This window comes from Mandrillus leucophaeus, unplaced genomic scaffold (genome assembly GCF_000951045.1).
Source record: "Mandrillus leucophaeus isolate KB7577 unplaced genomic scaffold, Mleu.le_1.0 Scaffold32, whole genome shotgun sequence".
NCBI classification, from domain to species: domain Eukaryota; kingdom Metazoa; phylum Chordata; class Mammalia; order Primates; family Cercopithecidae; genus Mandrillus; species Mandrillus leucophaeus.
Genome location: NW_012103365.1, coordinates 3868931 through 3891185, shown reverse-complemented (window position 1 = coordinate 3891185; position 22255 = coordinate 3868931). Strand labels below are relative to the sequence as shown.

General features: G+C 46.5%; 1 protein-coding gene and 1 long non-coding RNA gene across 3 annotated transcripts in view; one reads left to right on the top strand and one right to left on the bottom strand.

Annotated features, from left to right (window-relative positions):
- The window catches only part of LCMT1 (leucine carboxyl methyltransferase 1), a 71119-nt gene that overhangs the window by 26475 nt on the left and 22389 nt on the right, over window positions 1–22255 (bottom strand). Inside the window, exons 4-5 of one of the 2 annotated variants that reach the window (XM_011987948.1) lie at window positions 14144–14220; window positions 3839–3900 (exon numbers count right to left, since the gene is read on the bottom strand). In XM_011987948.1, coding sequence (XP_011843338.1) covers window positions 3839–3900; window positions 14144–14220 — 139 coding nt within the window. The remainder of the gene's footprint in view (window positions 1–3838; window positions 3901–14143; window positions 14221–22255) is intronic. The other variant, XM_011987949.1, reaches the window with a different exon arrangement.
- LOC105545151 lies at window positions 7236–13811 on the top strand. Its single transcript, XR_001006877.1, has 2 exons — window positions 7236–9169; window positions 13534–13811. It is a non-coding gene; the product is annotated as an uncharacterized LOC105545151 (long non-coding RNA).

Here is a 22255-nt window from a genome sequence, read left to right as displayed (position 1 = left end):
AGGGCGGGAGGGAGGGAGGGAGGGAGGGAGGGAAATCAGGAGGCACATAGAGGCCTGATGAACAACATGGGTCCCGCCCGGTAGGGAGTTTTAAGCAAGAGGGTAACAGAACCCAATTTCCCTTTTTCACTCTTTTGAGAGAAAGGGTCTCACTCTGTCACCCAGGATGAAGTGCTGTGGTGCGATCATAGCTCTCTGCAGCCTCCAACTTCTGGGCTAAAGGTAACCTCCCACCTCAGCCTCCCAAGCAGCTAGGACTATAGGCGTGCACCACCATGCCCAGCTAATTTTTTTAATGTTTTTGTGACAGGGTCTCACTAGGTGCCCTCAGCAATGCTCCTGCCTCAGCCTCCTGAAGCACTGGGATTACAGGTGTGAGACACCATACTCGGCCTTCCTTTTTAAAAAAAACACCTTCTGACTTTTCATTGTGTGTCCATTTGTACACTTTTGATTTTTTACCCTAAGCAGATTTTCGCTTAAAAAAATACATCATCAATTCTAAGATGCATCCTTTCACATTTTAACATTCCTGAAATCAGGATGCATCTAACAGTTGGTGATGTGTCAGCTTAAGTGTCAGTACTTTTCCTTTCTTACTGATAAATAAATAATGGTGATTCTTACTGTCACAGCCTTGTAGGTTTGATAAAACAAGGCCATTTTTAAACAAATATTTTTGTCAGTTTTAAGATCACCTATCAGTTTGCCCAAATTTTCATTCACATTTTTATTCAAATTCTCCTTTCCCGGCATGATGGCAAAATAAAAAACTATAAAGAACCAGAGTAAAAAATTTACCGACGAGACACGAAGTTAAAAGTTAAGTAAAAGAACGAGAAAAAAGTTCAATAAAAAAAAGTTGACAACAGACCTTTATCAAAGAACACATCTATGTGTTATGAAGGGTTCCTATAAACTGAAAAGGAAAGAAATTACAAACTAATGTTAAAAGGAAATGAAAAACTTTACAAGAGGTCCCAACATCCAATAAAACGAAGGAAAGATGCTCCATCTCACTAGCATTCAAAGTTACATACATTTTTTTTAAAATAATAGGGCATCGGTGGGGCATGGTGGCTCATGCCTGTAATCCCAGGACTTTGGGAGGCCGAGGCAGGAGGATCACAAGGTTAGGAGTTTGAGACCAGCCTGACCAAGATGCTGAAACCCCGTCTCTGCTAAAAATACAAAAAAAATTAGCCGGGTGTGGTGGCGCTTGCCTGTAATCCCAGCTGCTCGGGAGGCTGAGGCAGGAGAATTGCTTGAACCTGGGAGGCAGAGGTTGCAGTGAGCCGAGATCAAGCCACAGCACTCCAGCCTGGGTGACAGAGGGAGACTCCATCTCAAAAAAATAAATAAAATAAAATAAAATAATAAAATAAAATAAATAAAATAAAGATAAACAATAAAATAAATAAAATAAAATACAACAAAAGAAAATAAAAATAAATAAAATAAAATAATAGGGCATCATTTTGGCCTACCACACTGGTAGAAATTTTTTCTTTTGGATAGACTCTCATTTCACTCTGTCACTCAGTCTGGAGTGCAGTAACATGATCTCAGCTCACTGCAACCTCCGCCTCCCAAGTTCAAGCAATTCTCCTGCCTCAGCTTACCAAATAGCTGGGATTACAGGCACCCGCCACCACACCCAGCTAATTTTTGTATTTTTAGTAGAGACGGGGTTTCACCATGTTGGCCACGTTGGTCTCGAACTCCTGACCTCAGGTGATCCACCTGCCTCGGCCTCCCAATGTGTTGGGATTACAGGCATGAGCCACCACGCCCAGCCAGACTGGTAGAAAAAATTTTAAATCACAATACCCAGTGTTCAGGTGCTATGGTTTGAATGTGTCCCTCCAAAATTCGTGTGTTAGAAACTTAATCCCTCATGCAATAGTGTTGAAAGGTAGGACCTTTAAGAGGTGATTCAGTCCCAAAGAATGAATTAATACCACTATCTTGGGATTATGAGTGGGTTCTGAGTTTGCACTCCTTCACCTCTCTCTCACACAGTCATGCTCTCTTGCCTTTCTACCTTCCTCCATGGGATGACACGGCAAGAAGGTCCTGGCCAGATGTGGGCCCCTCAACCTCAAACTTCCCAGAACTGTACTACGTCTCCGTTCTTTTTATAAAGTACTCAGTCCCAGGTATTCTGTTATAGAAGCACAAAATAAGCTAAACCAGAAAACTGGTACTGAGAAGCTGAGAAGAGGGGCTGTGGCTGCAAGTACCTGAAAACGTGGAAGCAGATTTGGAACTGGGTAATGGGTAGAGGTTGGAAGAATCTGGAGGAGCGGGCTAGAAAAAGCCTAGACTCCTTGCCACCCCTGCCTCAGAGAACACTTTCCCTCCTCTCATGTCCCTACTTGTTGTAATAAAAGGACGTGGCTCATCTAGTCACCTGATGCCCACAGTATTACCTGTGCTGACCATTGTTGAAGGCTGTCCTCTCTGCACGTTCTCTGATCTGAATTACTAATAAACCCCTTTAACTTCTCTCAGACAAAAGTGAAAATAACGGAAAATGGTGGTAGAGATTTACCCATAATTTGAAAGGCTCAGAAATGGGAAAACCATTGTTAAGACACAATCATAATTAAAAGTTGAGGGAAAAAACGGGGAAAATTGACTGCCAGGGCCAAGCAGGTAACAGAATTGAGTGAAGCAGGTCAAGTGTAAGATACCAGAGAGTGGTGGGGACAGAACTGGAAGACGGCAACTCCTCTAACTGAGGCAGACACTATTTAATTGTTCCCTTGTGGAAATCATGGCCTAATGTTACCGCGTCTTCTGATTTTCCAAGGAAAGTTAGAAATCGAGATTTTTCATGAGAAGTTTATTTTTGAAATGTTGGCAACTAACTCAAGGTCTTTACAGAAAGACTGAAGATTAGAGACCTAAGGACATCTAAGAAAAGTCATACAGAAAGTCGTTGAAAATTCCTTCGTGGTAACCCCAACACAAATGTAAATGTATCAGCAAAAGTCTACTGTAGACTAAAAATAAAATTCTAAGCCCCCCAGCCACCTGAACCAAGAGGATCCCAGAGCGACCTTGAAAACTGAGTTCTTGGCCACGTGGGGATGGAAGGTAAGATGCCTCCTTTAAACCCCTTGCTTACTAACTGCCTGGAGGCGTTCTTCCCTAAGGGCTAAACAGCAACCAGCCCTTTCAGAAGACTCTACTGCTGCTATCATCCAACCCAGCTGCCTGACTGCTGCCCCTCTCTTTGGCCACTTCAAAACAGTCAACCAGCATTTCCTTCCTGATAAGAGACCACAGAACAGGGAGTGGTTCTGGCCAGTCTCCGAAAGATGCGGGTTTTTGTGTCCTCTGCCTCACCTTTTGATGTCAGAGGGCCAAAACCTCCACCCTTGGATCATGCTAACACAGCCATTTTTTTTGTACATGACTCCTATGATGGGGTGTGAAGCTCAACCACACATGCACACAGTTGTCCTTTCATAAATATTCATGACTCCTCCTATAGCTCATTAAATATGTATGTTTGCCCACCCGGCTGAGCATAAATTCCTCCTCCTTTTGCCCCTCCTTCAAAGTATCTGTTGCTGGCTTCTGGCAGGAAGCTGTGCTTCCCAGCCTGTTAGAATGGCCTCCCTGCAGGCTGCAACCCTCTCTGAGAAAGCAAGCTCTCCTTTCCAAATTTATGAACCTCATCATTCTTCAGTTGACAATACATTGTATAACACCACCCACCCACACACACACACACACACACACACCCCCAACACAAACCCCATCTTCACAAAAGGGGTGGGAAGCAAAAATACTGATACAGTCAATTTTGCATTAGCTTGATACTTGCCCATCTGAAGTGTGTCCTCTGAATGCAGTTCTAGAATGGGGCTGGATAGGGGAGGCTTGCATCTATGGGAAGATGGGAAAGAGGAGAAAGATGAGTCTATTTGCTCTTCAATTTACTCATGAGTTCATTTACTGCACAAATGCAGACACTCACTAGCAAAATGGCAAATATATATTTGCTATTGTTCACAGCAGGGGCCCCTCTAAAAATGGCTTCAGTTTAATCACTTTTGACCCTACACACATACAGTAAAACTTCAGTGGACACAGGTCTCAGGTGACATTGGCTAAGCATTACACTTGGCATCCAATGTCCAAATCACAAACTGATCATGAAGTATTTAGACTTAGAAATAGCTAAAGATAGCCTAACAAGAATTTTTCAAACGTTCCAATGTTTTTTTGGGCCATCTCTAGTTTGCTGCCTATTCTCAATCAAATTTTAAAAGCTACCTGTTATTTGTCACAGGTAGCCAGAAGAATTGACTCTTACACAAACTTAAAGTTCAGTAACATTTATGTGGTAACTTCCCCAATCCAGAATAGGCAAAAAATCAGAAATGAGATATGCATCAATATCCCAACAACCATAACCAAACACCAACACACTTTCACAAACCACCTCTGGACTTAACCAAGAGCCAGTTACTCTTATTCCACTCAGAGTTCTAACCAGCCAGTACTTTCCAGTTCCCAGAGCATCAGAATTGCCATGTATCACTTAAAAAGCATATTTAATATAAAATTAAATATATTAAATATAAAAGAAAAGAAAAGGTAAACTCAGGAGGCACATAAGGCCTCATCCATTATTTTCATGGATCCAGAAAAAAATAAAGCTTGAAAGTTATTTCCAATTTGTAAGGATCAGACTTTTCTAAAGGATGGCTGAAACACTTTAACGTTTACTCACATTTTTTTCAATATAAGAATTAGGGTTTTATTTAAATGACTAAGTTAAAAGGGGGGATGGGGAGGGACTGTAGTTAAAACTATTAAGATGCGGGCCGGGCACAGTGGCTCACACCTGTAATCCCAGCACTTTGGGAGGCCGAGGTGGGCAGATCACCTGAGGTCGGGAGTTCGAGATCAGCCCAACCAAAATGGAGAAATCCCATCTCTACTAAAAATACAAAATTAGCCAGGCGTGGTGGCACATGTCTGTAATCCCAGCTACTAGGGAGGCTGAGGCAGGAGAATCTCATGAACCCAGGAGGCGGAGGTTGCAGTGAGCTGAGATTGCACTCCAGCCTGGGCAACAAGAGCAAAACTCTGTCTAGAAAAAAAAAAAAAACCAACAATTAAGATTCCTTGATCTTGAGCTTGAAGTCACAGTTTGAATCTCAGCTCTACCCTTTCCTAGATAGAAGACTTTGGGCAAATTAACTTCTTTAAGCCTCAGTTTCCTTATCTGCAAAAAGGGGATAACAGCAGCACTTAATTCATGAGTGTCTTGTGAGGACTGAATGAAACAATCCAAGTGAAGCACTTAACATGGTACTAGGCTGTGAAAGCTCTCAGCACACATTAGTAAACCTGTCATCTGCAACTCCGTAAACTCCCTGATACTGGACTCGGAATGGCGCCCATAACATCTCATATGTAATAACTAACTTCAGTCTTCCATTAATTCAGTCACATATACAAAAAAACCACTTACTGTACATCTATTCTGGGACAGGTAACTTACTTTTTTTTTTTGAGACAGAGTCTTGCTCTGTCACACAGGCTAGACTGCAGTGGTGTGATCATGACTCACTGCAGCCTCGACCTCCTGGGCTCAAGTGATCCTTCTATTTCAGCCTCCCAAGTAACTGAGACTACAGATGCACCTACCATGCCTGGCCAATTTTTGTATATTTAGTAGAGACGAGGTTTCGCCATGTTGCCCGGGCTGGTCTCGAACTCCCGGGCTCAAGCAACCCACCAGCCTTGGCCTTCCAAAGTGCTGGGATTACAGGTGTGAGCCACTGTGCCCAGCCAAGGCCAGGTAACTTTCTACATGCCCTTGGAATAAAGTATTAAACAAAAGACACACACATTCAGATTATCAAAACATGGGGTCACTTTTTAAATGTTCCAGGAAACTACATTAATGGCTGGAGAGTCATAATGAAAGAGAACAGGAATGGGATACGGCTCCTTCTTCATGTTTAACCAGATCCATTTAAAGAATCCCAGGAACTAGCCTTAGGAAATCTAAATGTCAAACCAAGGCGGCAGAGTGTCTCATTCCAGGAAGGAACACTGAACAACTGATTTACAGCAGGGGTGTCCCATCTTTTGGCTTCCCTGGGCCACACTGGAAGAACTGTCTTGGGCCACAAATACACGAACACTAACAATAGCTGACGAGCTTTAAAAAAAAATAAGTCACAAAAGAATCTCATAATGTTTTAAGAAATGTTACGTAATTGTGTTGGGCTGCATTCAAAGCAGTCCTGGGCCGCATGTCACATGCCCGTATGTCACCCACCGGCAGGCCTGGGGTTGAACAAGCTTGATTACAACCTTGTTGCCTCTGTCCAGCCTACCAGGTGGTCCATTAACTAAGATAACCATCAGCCACTAGATACACTGACCCGCATCCCCTACCCCTCACATGCTTCGCCCAGCCCAGCCTACATGCCCTCTCCTGATGTCAGTTACCAGGCTTCGCTAATAAAATGTCTCTCCCGGCTTTCAGGGAGCCAGTCGCTGAGCCCTCGAGCCTCTGCTGTCCCCCTGTGCGCTCAAGCACAAGCCCCCAACTAAAAGCCTTGTCTGGGAAATCTGCTTGGTGCCATAACAGATTATCCGGTGAGCCAGGCAGGAGCACAAGGAGCAACTACTCGCCCCGCAGGGGAGGCTTATGAGCCAGTGGGCCGGAGGGAGGCCCCATTGATTCAGCACTGCCACCGCGACTGGTGAGTTTTCCTCCGGTCTCCGAGAGACTCCTCGCCACCCCCGCCCCAGACAACGCTTTCCCTTCCCTCACGTCCCCTATTTGTTGTCTTTGTCCTTCTTCCTTTCTGCTTTCCTTCCTTCACTTTTAACTTCATTGGCTCAACCTGAATAGACACCCGTGCAGGATGGACTGACGCGGCTGGCAGGAACTATCAGGCACCCTGGCTTTAGCCTCTGTCATCTTCAAGTCTTTCAGTGCTTTCCCTCCCTCTCCCACACCTGGTGGGAACGGAAGCCTGTGAGCTCTTCTCTGTCTGTTCAGTGTTCGAGCCTAAGGACTCTGGGTGCTGCCTTTGTGTGGGGAGAATTGACGGCACATGGGGCTGGAGTTTGCCTAGCTCATGCCCTGATCTGTTTTTCTTTTTGTGTGTTTCATTCAACATCTTATTGACTGTCATTCGGTTACTACCAAATGCAGGACACTGGTCAGCAGAACCCGGACCTCGTGTAAGGCTGAAGAATAAAAAGGACCCATCCAAGCTAGCACTCCGTTTTGGGGAGTTCTCTTCACCGGCCACACCTGCCCTCTCGTGTGACCTGTATTGTTGTGCTGTGCGGGGCTGGGAGCCAACTCTCTTGTCGCCTGACACCTGTGCTTGCACCCTGCCCCTGGCCCTTTACTAAGACAAGCAGACACAGGGGCTACAGTCATGGGCAATGCCCCAGGCATCTTCCAAGACTCACGTCTGGGATGTATCATTTCTAAATGGAAGGAATCCAAATCCGATGGCTTAAAGAAAAAGAAACTCCAGCCTGGGAAACACAGGAAAACTCCACCTCAACAAAAAACAGGAAAAAGGAGCCAGGTGTGGGGGTGCCTGCCTGTGGTCCCAGCTACTCGGAAGGCTAAGGCAAGGATCGCTTAAGCCCAGGAGGTTGAGGCTGCAGTGAGCTGTGGTCGCACCATAACACTCCAGTCTGGGCAATGGAGTGAGACCCTGTCTCAAAAAAAATAAATTTAATTAAAAAAAAGAACTGATTTTCCTCTGTAATACAACCTGCCCTAGTACACATTAGATCAAGAAAAATGGCCGTGGGTGGAAGTGGATCTCCTAGTTTTAACACTATCTTACAGCCGGATCTATTCTGTGAATGGACAGAGAAATGGGGAGAGATACCTAGATATAAGCTTTTATGAAGTTATGCTAGGACCCAAAGCTACTGGATTCTTGTCAGGTGTGTGTGGCCCCTATTTCCAGGTTCCTCCTGAAGGAACTTGAGGAAGTGGACCTCCACAGCCTCAGGCCCCCAGAATTCCCTCCCCATCCTAAGCAGGCCTCCTGGGGAGGGGACCCCTGTGCTGTCCCCAGTAGGGCTCTAATCGGACTCCAAACAGGCATCCTCTTTTGCTTCCCCACTGGCCCAGGGCTGTTTTCCCCTCAGAGAAATGGATGGAAACAGGGGAGGGACAAGGGTGCACGTTCCTTTTTTGGTGGTGGATCTAGGACTATGTAAAGAACACTTTGGTAGACCTTCAGAGGATCCTGGTAAGTTTAGAGATGAATCTGTTAGACTAAATTTCGCCTTTTCATTGATGTGGCGGGATGTTATGGTCACTTTGCAGTATTGATGAAAAGCAACACATATTTGAAAAGGCTAAGGAATATGCCAATATCTAGGTAGTCACTAAACACCAATATGCAGTCATCCGTGTAGGGCGAGATGCGGTCCCAGGCACAGTCTCCATGCGAGTGAGACTATGGAGAAAACCTAGATAAAGCTAGAATAAGCCACTTTGTCACCTGCCTGACTAAAGGAAGAAGGAAATGTATAGTCAAACCTGTACACTATGACAGGTACCCAGAGAAAGGAGGCGATCCCAGTAGTCTTCCTCAATAGAATCCCTGAAGCGCTTGAGAAATGCACCCATGCAGACCTGGGGGCAGCAGAGCGGAGGCATCACGTGCTGTGCATTTTATCCTTCAGCCAGCTCCGGACATTAGAAGGAAATTACAGAAAATTTGGAGGCCAGACCCCAGACCCTGCTGTTGACCTTGGCAGACGAGGCTTTTAAGGTCTTCAATAACAGGCAGGACAGAGATGGCAGATGAGAAGAGGAGACTGACCAAAACAGCACAGCTTCTGGCTGCCCTAATTCATCCACTACCTGAGGGTGACCCTAGGAGGCCCAGGAGACCAACCAATCGAAGACAGCCAACCCTGGATGGAGCCAATGTACATACTGCAGGACAGAGGGTCACTGGGAGAGAGGCTGCCCTGACCTCCATAAAACAGGACAGCCGGCAGGCAACCCTGGCCAGTCCCCACTCCTCACCAAGCTTTCAGATGAGATTGATAGACACCGCCTGACAGCATCCTGCCTCCGACTGCAGCACACTCTATCATCATCACACCACGGAGCCTCAGGTCACCTTTGATGTGGCAGGTAAGAAAACTGAGTTCCTTGTGGACAGCAGAGTCGCCTGCTCTGTCCTGACCCAGCCTATTTGCCCCCTCTCCAATTGCAATTGCAGGGTGATGGGAATAGACAGGTGTCCTAAGGTAAGAAAATGTACTTTCCCTCTTGCTTGTGAGGCCATGTCTAGGCTTATTTCTCCTCATTTCTGTATGCTCCCCAGAATGTCCTACTCCATTGCTGGGTAGAGACTTATTAAGCAAAATGGGAGCCACCACCTCCCTGGAAGAGGACAGACTGCAGGTAGAGGCAGAGCCAGGACAGGGAATCCACCTGCTAGCACTCTTAAATGGAAAGGAACTTGAGACCCAAAACATACCCAAAGAAAGCAAGGATCCCGTCACCCCTTCCCTGTGGGACACTTCAGTCCTAGGACAGGCTAATAAAGCTTCCCCAGCAAAGACAGATCTGAAGCCTGGGATGGGCTACCCATGGAAGAAATCGTACCTCCTAAAACCTGCGGCACTGAACGGGGTTCAGCCATTACTCCACAAATTCCTACAGCAAGGGCTAAACCGTGCCAGTCCCCAGGCAACACCTCAGTCCTCCCTGTTAAAAAGCCTAATGGAGAATATCAGTTTGTGTAGGACTTGAAGCGGGGTAATGAGGCAGTCATTCCCATCCACCCAACATTGGTCCCAAGCTTGTCTGTGCTCAGATACCTGGAGATGCTCAGTTTTTCACTCTACTACACTTCAAGGATGCTTTCTTTTGTGTAGCCCTCTCCACCCAGAATCCCTGTATCTTTTTGCATTGAATGGAGAAATCCCTGATACCCAGAAAGCCACATAGTACACATGGACTGTGCTTTCCCAGGGCTTCCGGGAAGGCCCTCACCTTTCTGGGAATGCAGGGTGCTAAGCCTACAGAATGGGACTTTATTACAATATGTGGATGACTTGTTCATTGTCAGACAGACATGGCAGGATTCAGATTTCAATATCATTAAAACCTTGAATTTCCTGGCTGAGCGGTGATACAAGGTCAGCCTCATCCAAGGCCCAGATTTATTTACAGAAGTTCTAATATCTGGGGTTCATTCTGACTCTAGGAGCCCAAACACTAGTTGTGGATTGGAAAGAGCAATCACTTCATTGCTGGTCCCACAAACAAAAAGGCAGCCCCAGGGTTTCTTGAGAATCATGGGCTTCTATTGTATTTGGATTCTAAATTATGGCCTGACAGCTAAAGCCCCACTTGAGACTCTAAAAGGGGAAGAAAGAGAGCCCTTGGACTGGGAGAAGAAATGTCAACAATCTTTTGAACCCCTAAAAACTGAGCTGGGTCAAGCCCTCGCCCTTGGACACCCCAATTGAGAAAAACCACTTACCTTATATGTTTGTGAGACACTAGGAACAGCTTTGGGAGTCTTAACTCAAAGGTCAGGACCTGTGCAGAAGTCAGTGGCTCATTTTTCAAAACAGATAAATCCAGTTGCACAGAACTGGCCTGGCTGCTGGAGGGCAGTGGCAGCCACTGCCCTGCTGTTTAGTGAAGCATCTAAGCTGACACGGGGACAATATACAGAAGCTATGACTCCCCACCAGGTTCAGACTGGGTTAGAAGTCAAGGGACACCAAGCTCTCTTATTAGACACCCTGGATATTACTTTGAGGGTATGTCAGACTTTGAACATGGCAACCTCACTCCCAACCACAGATGATGAGGACTCACAGCATCAATGCACAGGGCCCAAAGAACACACTCCAGCAGGCCTGGCTTGTGAGATAAGCCTCTTAAGAATGCAAAGACTGAATGATAGCATTCAGTCTTTGATAGGATAATGAACTGGCACCCCAACCATCAGGGAAAGTTAAGATGAACCATACACTTGAGACGACTCTAGCCAAACTCTGTTAGGAGCCACGCGAGCCCTGGGTTAAGATGCTCCCAGTCTTCTTAGGGTCCGCAGGGCCCCTGTGTGCAGACTAAGACTTAGTTCTTCTGAGATGATCTACCAGAGGCTTTTCCCCACCACTGACCTCCTGTTACGTGAAGAATTACATAAAAAATTACAGTATCAATTTAGGACAGATTCAAAAAGCGATTTCAGAGTACAGAAACAAAATCCTACCAGTCCCCACTAAGGATGGGAAAACCCCTTTACAAGCTAATCCAGGGAACCAAGTCCTTCTAAAGACTGGAAGGGCAGGCTCCCCGGAGAACCACCCCTTGCCTAAATGGCAGGGCCCTTACTGGGTGACCCTGACCACTCCAACCGCAGCCAAGTCACAAGGAATCACTAGCTGGGTACACCTCTCCCAATCAGAAATGCTTTCTCCTAAATGTTTCCAGACTCGCCCAGAAGGCCCATCTTCCTCCTGAAAACCTGTGGAAGACCTCAAATTCAGGAGAGCCAATTCATCATCGGAGAAGTAATGTGGTTAGAGATCTTGAGTCCAATACTTTTCCTCATATTACTAATTGTTTCACTATTATTCTGTTGCTTTGCTCAGCCTCCTCCCTCAGGTAAAGACTTCGTTTGTCCCTGCTGGGTATAAAGATGCTACTCCTTACTTTGTTCCTACTCCTCCCCATCGGGGCACAGGGTAGGCTGGATCCATTAAAATGGGAAATGATCTCTCTTGACAACCTTTCCAGCATTATAGCTTCAGGTCATAATTTGTCCAACTGCTGGGTGTCCTACCATCATCCCCAGGCTCAGAGGGGCTGCCTCTTCCATTCCCTAAAAGCTCAACTACCAACTTCACAAAGGAGGTATGGAAACCTAAAACAACCTCTGTACCTCTTATTGTGGCCCTAAGTATCTCCCTTTCCTTTGAATGTATAAACCTCATTGGGCTGCTAAATGCTTTGGTCACCAAAAAGGGTGGAAAAAAGAGAAGCTGGACCGCCTACTTTGGAATCCCACCGGGTTTTCTCTTAGCAGTAAAGAAAAACCCTAATCAAACTTGGGTTCAGGAAGGCTATCTTTTCCCCCACGCCAAAACAGTCATACCTCTCTCCAAAGCTTAGCTGCTCACCTGAACTCCTCTCGCCTTGTGTAAGTTTGTGCACCCATGGGGTATTCTGTTCCTTTGTGGACACCCAGACTGCCATCTGACCAACAGCTACCCCTCAGCCAATTTCACCTCTCTGTTACTTGCACTAGCAAGTAGCGTGCCCTTGTGTGGATAATGTACAACGCAATGAGGAATGCACGTCCCAGTGGAGTAACAGTTCATAATATCACACATGTGAAATCTAAAAGGGCAATAGGGCTAATTTTGGCGGGAGTTGGAATAGCCCCTTGGGGTGGTTCTGCCCCTAAGCAGCCCCTTGGGATGGCTTTGCATACTGTGAGGCGGCTTTGAGAAACTTTCAAACCCTTGAAACACTGGCAACTAGTAGAGGCAGAGCCATAAAAGGACGTCAAGCCTCCCTGCACTCCCTAGCCAATGCTGTCTCAGACAACGGATTTGCCCTGGACTATCTTCTTGCTGAACAAGGGCGGGTATGCGCAATAATAAACCACATCTGTTGTTCTTACATTAACAGTTCAAGATTGGTTAAACTGCAAGTTCAAAAGATTTACCAAGACCAGGCACAATGGCTCATGCCTGTAATCCCAGCACTTTGGGAGGCCAAGGTGGGTGGATCGTTTGAGCCTAGGAGTTCGAGACCAGCCTGGGCAACATGGCAAAACCCCATCTCTACAAACTTACAAAAAAAGAAAAAAAAAATTAGGCAGTCTTGGTGGCATGTGCCTTTATTCCCAGCTACTCCAGAGGCTGAGGTGGGAGGATCACCTGAGCCCATAAAGTTGAGGCTGCAGTAAGCCATGATGGCACCACTGCACTCCTATCTGGATGACAGAGTGAGACCCTGTCTCCAAAAGAAAATAAAAGTAAAGATTTACCAAGAGGCTACCTGGCTACATCTCAATAACTCTACTGCTCAAATCATCTGGGACTCCACCAGTGCATACCTACAAAGTATGACATGGTTTTTACCTTTCTTCGGACCCTAAGTGGTCATTTAATTGCTCTAACTTTTGGGGTATCGTGTTTTTAACCTTTTGGTAAAGTTTGTGTCTTTCAGGTTTCAATCGCTCCAAGTCAAGCTAATGGTGGCCCAAGGATTCCAACCCATACCATTCCAGGAGCACCCCAGTCCCTACAGGTCTTTAGGACAGTCAGTGAGAGATTTCCCCACCCCTCGAAGTGAGGCAAGGACGACATCCCTGTTCAGCAGGAAGTAGCTTCAGAAGATGAGACCTTCAGCCCTTTCTCCTTAAGAATAGAGGGTGAAATCTCTCAAGGGAACTAAAGATAGAACAGAAATGGAATGGGGTTGCTTCTTCATAATATTTAACCATGCCTTCTACTTAAAAGTTCCAGGAACTGGCCTTAGGAAATCTAAATATGAAACCAAGGTTATGGAGTGTCCCATCTCAGGAAGGAACACTGAACAATTGATTGACAGTCTTCTTCCCGCCAGCCAGACCACCAAGTGGCCCATTAATCAAGATAACCAACGCAACCAGATACGCTGACCCGCATCCCCTACCCCTCACGTGCTTTGCCCGGCCCAGCCTGCATACCTTACTCGTGATGTCAATTCCCACACTTCGCTAATAAAAACATCCCTGCAAGCCTCTTCAGGGAGCCAACAACACAGTCCTTGAGCCTCTGCTGTCTCCCTAGTGCTTGAGTACAAGCCCCAAAAACAAAATCCTTGTCTGGGAAATCTGGTTGGCCTCGTGTTAATTTTAATTACATGGGGAACCATAGAGCCTGTGATCTGTAATAAGGAAATGTATATTGCATTTTGCAGACTGTACAACATGCTGGAATGAGTGCCAGGGCAAAAGAAAGTTGGTGGGGGGCAGTGAACGGAAGGCAACACCCTAAAGTGAAGTCTCTGGCATTCAGATCTGCCATCTCTTGAGAGTTAGATCTGAATTCTAGCTGGCTCTTGTTCTTCTGGCCACACCACACTTACTTGATACTGTGCAGCTTTCTTGTGACGATCATTGGAAAGTCAACCTCAAAATATTTACTTGGGAGAAGATCTTCATCCTGGGGAAAAACACACAATACTTTTTATTTCTTTACTCTTACACGTGCTGATCATTTTCCACATGTCAAGCACTAGGCACCTAAGAGCAATACAGTGTTTAAGGATTTTAAATCAGGGAACTGATATGGGCAGACATGTTTTTCAAATTACTCATGAATAGATTTGAGGGAAGCAAGCACAGATGAAGGTAAAAGTCAGGACGCCAGAGGAGTTAGCCAGATAAGAAGGTAAGGTCCAGGAAGGAGCCTGAGCTAGGAGGTGGCAGCTGGGATGGTGGGGAGAGTTCAGAGGCGCTTTGGAAGTAGAATATACTCCATATTTTCAAAAGGCAGCTTGAGGCCAGGTGCAGTGGCTCACGACTGTAATCTCAACACTTCAGAAGGCTGAGGCAGGAGGATCGCTTGAGGCCAGGAGTTTGAGGCCAGGAGTTTTGAGGCCAGCCTGGGCAACACAGCGAGACCCTGTCCATACAAAAAAATTAAAAAGTTTAAACGATGTAACAACAACAAAAAAGGCAGCTTGAGCTCTATTAGGAGGGTCAGGAAATCAATGTAGTAGGTTTTGACGAGCATTAATTTTTGGATGAAATAGGTTAAAACAGCTAGTATCAAAAGCATCACATATATTAAGGGTATTATTTTCTGATACTTTTTTTTTTTTTTTTGAGACAGAGTCTCGCTCTGTCACCCAGGCTGGAGTGCAATGACACAATCTCATCTCACTGCAACCTCCACCTCCCGGGTTCAAGTGATTCTCCTGCCTCAGCCTCCAGAGTAACTGGGATTACAGGTGCCCAGCCTCTGATACATTTTTCTCTGTGATAGTGAAGTATGGTAGATTAAAGAACAGGCACTCTTGGAGCTGGAGGGGCTCAAACACCAGCTCCACCACTTATATGCTGTAAGCTCTTGGGAAAGTCAGTAAACTCACTGGGCCAGGATTTACTTGCTTGAAAAGTGAAGAAGCTGGGCACTGTGGCTCACGCCTGTAATCCCAGCACTTTGGGAGACTGAGGCAAGCGGATCACAACGTCAAGAAATCGAGACCATCCTGGCCAACATGATGGGGGTGAAACCCCATCTCTACTAAAAATACAAAAAGTAGCTACTCGGGAGGCTGAGGCAGGAGAATCGCTTGAACCCAGGAGGCAGAGGTTGCAGTGAGCTGAGATGGTACTACTGTACTCCAGCCTGGGCGACAGAGCAAGGCTCCATCTCAAAGATTAAAAAAAAGAAAAGTGAAGAAAATGCTAATGCTTCATGGGGTTGTGAGGATTAATGAAGCAATACATGTGGGGCTCCCAGGAAAGGGCCTGACCTTAGTAAAATTATCACACGGGGATCCAAAGAGCCTATGAGCTATAACAATAAGGGAAGGTATATTGTGTTTGCAATACTGCACAACGTGCTGGAAAGAAGGTCCCAGGGCAAGAAGGAAAGTGGGGTGGGGATCGAAGGAAAGTGGGGCGGGGATCAAAGGAAAGCAGCACCCTAAAATGAGGTCTCTAGCATTCAAATCAACACTGTGTGTGCCTTTATTACTGCAGACACAGGTACAGAGATAGGGGCCCTGGCTCGGGATGTAACATTTCTTCTTGTGGCCTGCAGTCAAATAAATATGAAAGACACACATACTCACACAAGCACAGACACACACACACATGTGCACACACAGCCCTGGGTCACCTGGCTTGCTTGGTAGCTACACCCTCCCTACCCAGTCACGCGCACATCATCCTATCATCCTAGTGTTCTCTCTGTGCCCTCCTCGCCATCCAGCCACCCAGTACCTCAGCCCTGCTGATGCCTCTGGAATCCCTCCACTCCTCCTGAGCTCTATCACCTCCAACCCAGACTGTCCCAGTGCCGCCTCTGGTGTCTCAAAGCTGCATGCTGCTGTGCACTGCACTAGCCACTGCCGGTGGCCTTCAGCAGCTCTGCACACTGCTAAAACTCAGCAAGAAACAAGGCACTCCACAGCCTGGCCCACCTGCCCAGCCTCTCCCCCTCTCCCCATCACCACTTATCCCAGAAATACAGAACTACTTTTTTAAAACAAAGACGACCGCTGACATCCAGAACCTAGTGATGGCTTCGCTGGTAGAGGACGGGATGGAGGAAAAGGAAAGGTAGGGTGACACCTTGTTTCTGACTGGAGCAACCGGGCAGGTAAGAGAACCATTCATGGAGACAGTAACAGGAGATGGAGCACAAGTATGGAGGGACAGATCAATCCCAGGGGATGAGTGGGGGATAGCAGACCTCCTGTGGACAGCATGATGGGGGCAGAAATCACCTGCAACCATATCCTAGTAGATAAGTAACCCTTAAGAGCAAACATCAGGGCTGAAAGATACAGCACCCACCTACATACACACCAGTCCTCTGCTGGAAACCCAGAGGACCCAACCTGGGCTTTATCTTTTTTTTTCTTTTTGAGACGGAGTCTTGCTCTGTCGCCCAGGCTGGAGTGCAGTGGCGTGATCTCGGCTCACTGCAAGCTCCGCCACCCAGGTTCACACCATTCTCCTGCCTCAACCTCCCGAGTAGCTGGAACTACAGGCGCCCGCCACCACACCCGGCTAATTTTTTTGTATTTTTAGTAGAGACGGGGTTTCACCATGTTAGCCAGGATGGTCTCAATCTCCTGACCTCGTGATCCACCCGCCTCAGCCTCCCAAAGTGCTGGGATTACAGGCCTGAGCCACCGCGCCCAGCCGGCTTCATCTTTTTAAAACAAAAAAGGCGGGCCAAGTACAGTGGCTCACAACTGTAATCCCAGCACTTTGGGAGGCCGAGGCAGGAGGACTGCTTGAGTCCAGGAGTTCAAGACCAGCCTGGGCAACATAGCAAGACCCTATCTCTACCAAAAATACAAATTAGCCAGGCATGGTGGCTTGCACCTGTAGTCCCCAGCTACTCGGAAGGCTGAGTTAGGAAGCTCGCCTGAGCCTGGGAGGAGGAGGCTGCGGTGGGCTGAGATTGCATCACTGCACTCCAGCCCGGGAGACAGAGCCAGAGCCTGTCACAAAAGCCATCCCAGGAGACCTGGGCTCCTGAATCTGAGCTGATCACACTTAGAGGTACAGTCCATGCCTGCTGGGTAGCGTTATGCAGAAGCTATTTCAAGATACTTGAGGGGGGCCACGTGCGGTGGCTCACACCCGTAATCCCAGCACTTTGAGACGCCGAGACAGGTGGATCACCTGAGGTCAGGAGTTCAAACCAGCCTGGCCAACAGAGTGAAACCCCATCTCTACTAAAAATACAAAATATTAGCTGGGCGTGGTGGTGGGTGCCTGTAATCCTAGCTACTCGGGAGGCTGAGGCAGGAGAATCGCTTGAACCCGGGAGGCAGAGGTTGCAGCGAGCCGAGATCACACCATTACACTCCAGTCTGGACAACAAGAGCAAAACTCTGTCTCAAAAAAAAAAAAAAAAAAAAAAAAGCTACTTGAGGGATATGAGTAGAGGGGAAATGGAAATAACTTTCCCTAGGAATTTCAATTTCTACAACACCTTTTAAGAACTTTTGCTCACAGCATATGGGAAGTTAAGGATCACCTAAAATTCCAGAAGACAACGAGAACAACATTTTCTTGGTGCTAAAAAAAAAAAAAATGTGTATGAATGAAAGATAGCATACTGACCCGCAGCTCTTACAGGACTTCTTCCTTTTTAAAGAGCTTTCCCACGCATTAGCACTCCCGAACCTTGTAAAACTTCTGAATAAGAGGTCAGAGCGGAGATAGCTTACAAAAGGCACACCCAGACCTCTTAAAAAAGACATCCTGCCAGTGTGGTGACTCACATCTGTAATCCCAGCACTTCAGGAGGCTGAGGCTGGTGGATCACTTGAGGCCAGGAGTTCAAGAGCAGCCTGGCCAACATGGTAAAACCCCATCTCTACAAAATAGCCAGGCACGGTGGTGCGCATCTGTAATCCCAGTTATTCAGGAGGCTGAGGCAGGAGAATCGCTTGAACCTTGGAGGCAGAGGTTGCAGTGAGCGGAGATCACACCACTGCACTCCAGCCTGGGAAACAGAGTGAGACTCTGACGGGTTGACGGGTGCAGCAAACCACCATGGCATGTGCGTACCTATGTAACAAACGTGCATGTTCTGCACATGTACCCCAGAACTTAAAGTATAATAAAAAAAAAAAAAGAGAGAGAGATCCTGTTTCTTGAGAAGGGGGCAAAATGACTGTGTGTGACAAGTGATGCTTCAACTTCTTATTCTGTGATTCTTGATGGCCCTTTTGACATTTCACCCCAAATAGCCGGAATGAAACTGACTGGAATGGAAGGCACCGAGACTGGGAACAGCTGCCACAGGGCAGGAGGAGTGGGGCACCCAAAGAGGACTCAACATGGCTGACCACCTCACAGACTGCCAAAATTGACCCTGCTTCCCTCCACAGGGAGATGGAGAGAAATAGGTTGTACGAATCCTTTGGTTCTATGGAAACAGAATTCCGGAGACACCAAGAAATAGAGACCCCTTCAAGCGTTTCACTCACCCATTATTCCTGTTTTTTTTTTTTGAGACAGGGTCTCGCTTGGATGCCCAGGTTGGAGTCCAGTGGCGCAATCTCGGCTCACTGCAGTCTCAACCTCTGGGACTCAGGTAATCCTCCCACCTCCGCCTCCCAAGTAGCTGGGACCACAGGTGTGCACCACCATGCCTGGTCAATTTTTTAAATTTTTAGTAGAGATGGGGTTTTGCCATGATGCCCAGGCTGGTCTCAGAACTCCTGAGCTCAAGCAATTCACCCACCTTGGCATCTCAAAGTACTGGGATTACAGGCGTGACCAACTGCACTTGGCCCCTTTATTCCTTTTTTGTGACAAGACTGTTCTTTGTCCTGTTCCTGCTCACTGCCAGCAGATGGGAGTCTTTAACTGTGCAGTCTTGGGCTTCTGAGATTTTACGGAACAAGCTCACACCCATGACTCACAGCTAAACTTCTGCTGGTGCAACCTAGGAACCATTCCGGCTAGAAGGTGCAGCATGAGACACTAAGACCCACAGACAATGTTTTTGCTACGCTTTTAGAGACACGTACATACCTCTAAAACAGAGATTGGCAAACTGCTTCTGTAAAGAGCCAGAAAGTAAATATTTTAGCCTTTGCAGGCCAGATGGTCTCTGTTGTAACTACTCAACTCTGCTGTTATAATTGTCATATGGCTGCTGAAGCACAATATGCAAACAAATGGGAGTGGCTGTCTTCCAATAAAACTTTATTTACAAAAACAGGCTGTGGGCCAGATTTGGCCCTGGGCTACAGTTTGTAACACCTGCTCTAAAAAAGCAAACAAATGTAATATATATATACACACATATATATATGTATATATTTATATTTTAAAAGAAACTTCAGACCAAAAAAAAGGCCTTCAGCCCAATATAATTACCAATCAAAACCAAAACATTTCCACAAAGAGCTTTCAGACACTATACAGTCTTCCTTCCTCATTACTGACTGACTGCCTTTTTCTTAGGAGGGGTATGTAAGCCTCAGGGTACTTTGCTCAGAAATAAGAGGCTCAGATTTATTAATTATTAATCCATCTACAAGACAGGAGAAAAAAAAAAACAAATTGCAAAACAAATCAAAGGGGTCTCAGGTCCAATGGCAGGATCTCTCCAGCGGCCTCTGTTAACACTGACACAGCACATTCTCTCACACTGTACTGTGCTCTGGTTCCTCACACCACACCATGGGACAACTCATTACAAAAACACAACAGGTCCGCCTGGCGTAGTGGCTCATACCTGTAATCTCAGCACTTTGGGAGGCTAAGGTAGGTGGATTACTTGAGGCCAGGAGTTTGAGACCAGCCTGGCCAACACAGTGAAATGCTAGCTCTACTAAAAATACCAAAATTAGCCATGCGTGGTGGTGAATGCCTGTAATCCCAACTACTAGGGAGGCTAAGACAGGAGAATCGCTTCAACCCGGGAGGTGGAGGTTGCTGTGAGCCAAATCACACCATGGCATTCCAGCCTGGGTGAGAGAGTAAGACTCTGTCTCAAAAACAACAATGACAGAAAAACAAAGACACAACAGATCTACAGAAAAGGGAAGGTCACCCTCCTGAAAAACCAGAGGCTGTGTGCAGGGGAAAGAGGAAGAAATGTGGAGTTTAATGGGCAGATTCCAGTGCTTGATCCCTGCCCCAGAGCCTCTGGCTGCAGGATCCTGGAAGACAATCTTGCAGTCCCATTTCCTTCATCTGTGCAAAACACCCTTACAGAGTTCTCGAGTTAATTCATGAGGTCACGCATGTAAAAACACTTCATAATGTTAGTGATTACATCTTGAGAAGAGAATGCAGAGGCAAACAAATACCTACACTCTGTTGAGGTCACTGATTTCTCACTTTAGTAAGAGAAGGGTTGAAAGCTCTGATGACCAAAGACCTTCACATCAGGTAAACCGATTAGGGACAAAACAGATAAGCAGGTCTTGGTCAACATCCGCAGAAAATCTGGAGAAATGCACGTACCCATTACTGTCACATGACGGACCTGATAGAACCAAGCAAAATCTGTACAAACCTACAAAAAAAAAGAAAAAAAAAGCAATTAGTGAGGACTTTTTTTTTTTTTTTTTCAGAGACAAAGTCTCACTCTGTCACCCAGGCTGGAGTGCAGCGGCATGATCTCGACTCACTGCAACCACCGTTCTCCTGGGTTCAAGCAATTCTTCTGCCTCAGCCTCCCGAGTAGCTGGGATTACAGGTGCCCACCACCACCCCCAGCTAATTTCTGTATTTTTAATAGAGATAGGGTTTCACCACGTTGGCCACGCTGGTCTCTAACTCCTGACCTCAAGTGATCTGCCCACCTCAGCCTCCCAAAGTGCTGGGATTACAGGCGTGAGCCACCATGCCCGGCCAATCAGTGAGGACTTTGTAGGGAAACGGTTTGGCTATAAAAACTAAGCCCAGGTGGCCAGGCACGGTGGCTCACGCCTGTAATCCTAGCACTTTGGGAGGCCAAGGTGGGCAGATCACAAGGTCAGGAGATTGTGACCAGCCTGGCCAACACGGTGAAATCCCATCTCTACTAAAAATACAAAAATTAGCCAGGCGTGGTGGCGTGCACCTGCAGTCCAAGCTATTCAGGAGGCTAAGGCAGAAGAATCGCTTGAAGTTGGGAGGCGGAGGCTGCAGTGAGCTGAGATTGCGCCACTGCACTCCAGCCTGGGCAACAGAGCAAGACTGTCTCAAAAAAAAAAAAATAACTAAGCCCAAGAGTCAAAGACCACACTCCAGTTTTCTTTCCCTGTGAGAATGTAATTAGACCTGCATTCATACTCTAACAGAGCAGTTAAGCGACCAAATCAGAAAAAGACTACAAAATGGTTTTGCAACATATTGTCATCACCTAGCCATACAAATCTCCAAATTTTACCCAAGATGCCATTATCCTGACAAAATCTTAGTTACTGTCAAAATTACAAATGTAGGCTGGGCGCAGTGGCTAACGCCTGTCATCTCAGCACTTTGAGAGGCTGAGGCAGGAGGATTGCTTGAGGCCAGGAGTTCAGGACCAGCCTGGGGAACATAGTGAGACCACTGTCTCTACAAAAAAACTTAAAAATCAGCCAGATGTGGTGATGCATGCCTGTGCTCCCAGCTACACGGGAGGATCGCTTAAGCCCAGGAGTTCGAGGCTGCAATGAGCCATGATTGTGCCACTGCATTCCACCCTGGGTGACGGGGTAAGACTCTGGCTCAAAAAAAAAAAAGTTATAAATGCATGCATGGGCTCTCCATTCCAGCAATTCTACTGGTGGAATTTTTCCTCCTGACATATTTCTACTCATACTGAGAGAAATATAAGGCTTTTTATTATAGCTCCATTTGTAACAACAATTAGAGACAACCTAAAACATCTGTCTCTAGGGCCCTGGTGAGATAAAACAGGACTGACAGTCGTAGGGGCATCTAGGCAGATGGGACAGGGGTGGGAGACAGGCTTTCACTGCAGAACTTTTCATATATATATATATATATATATA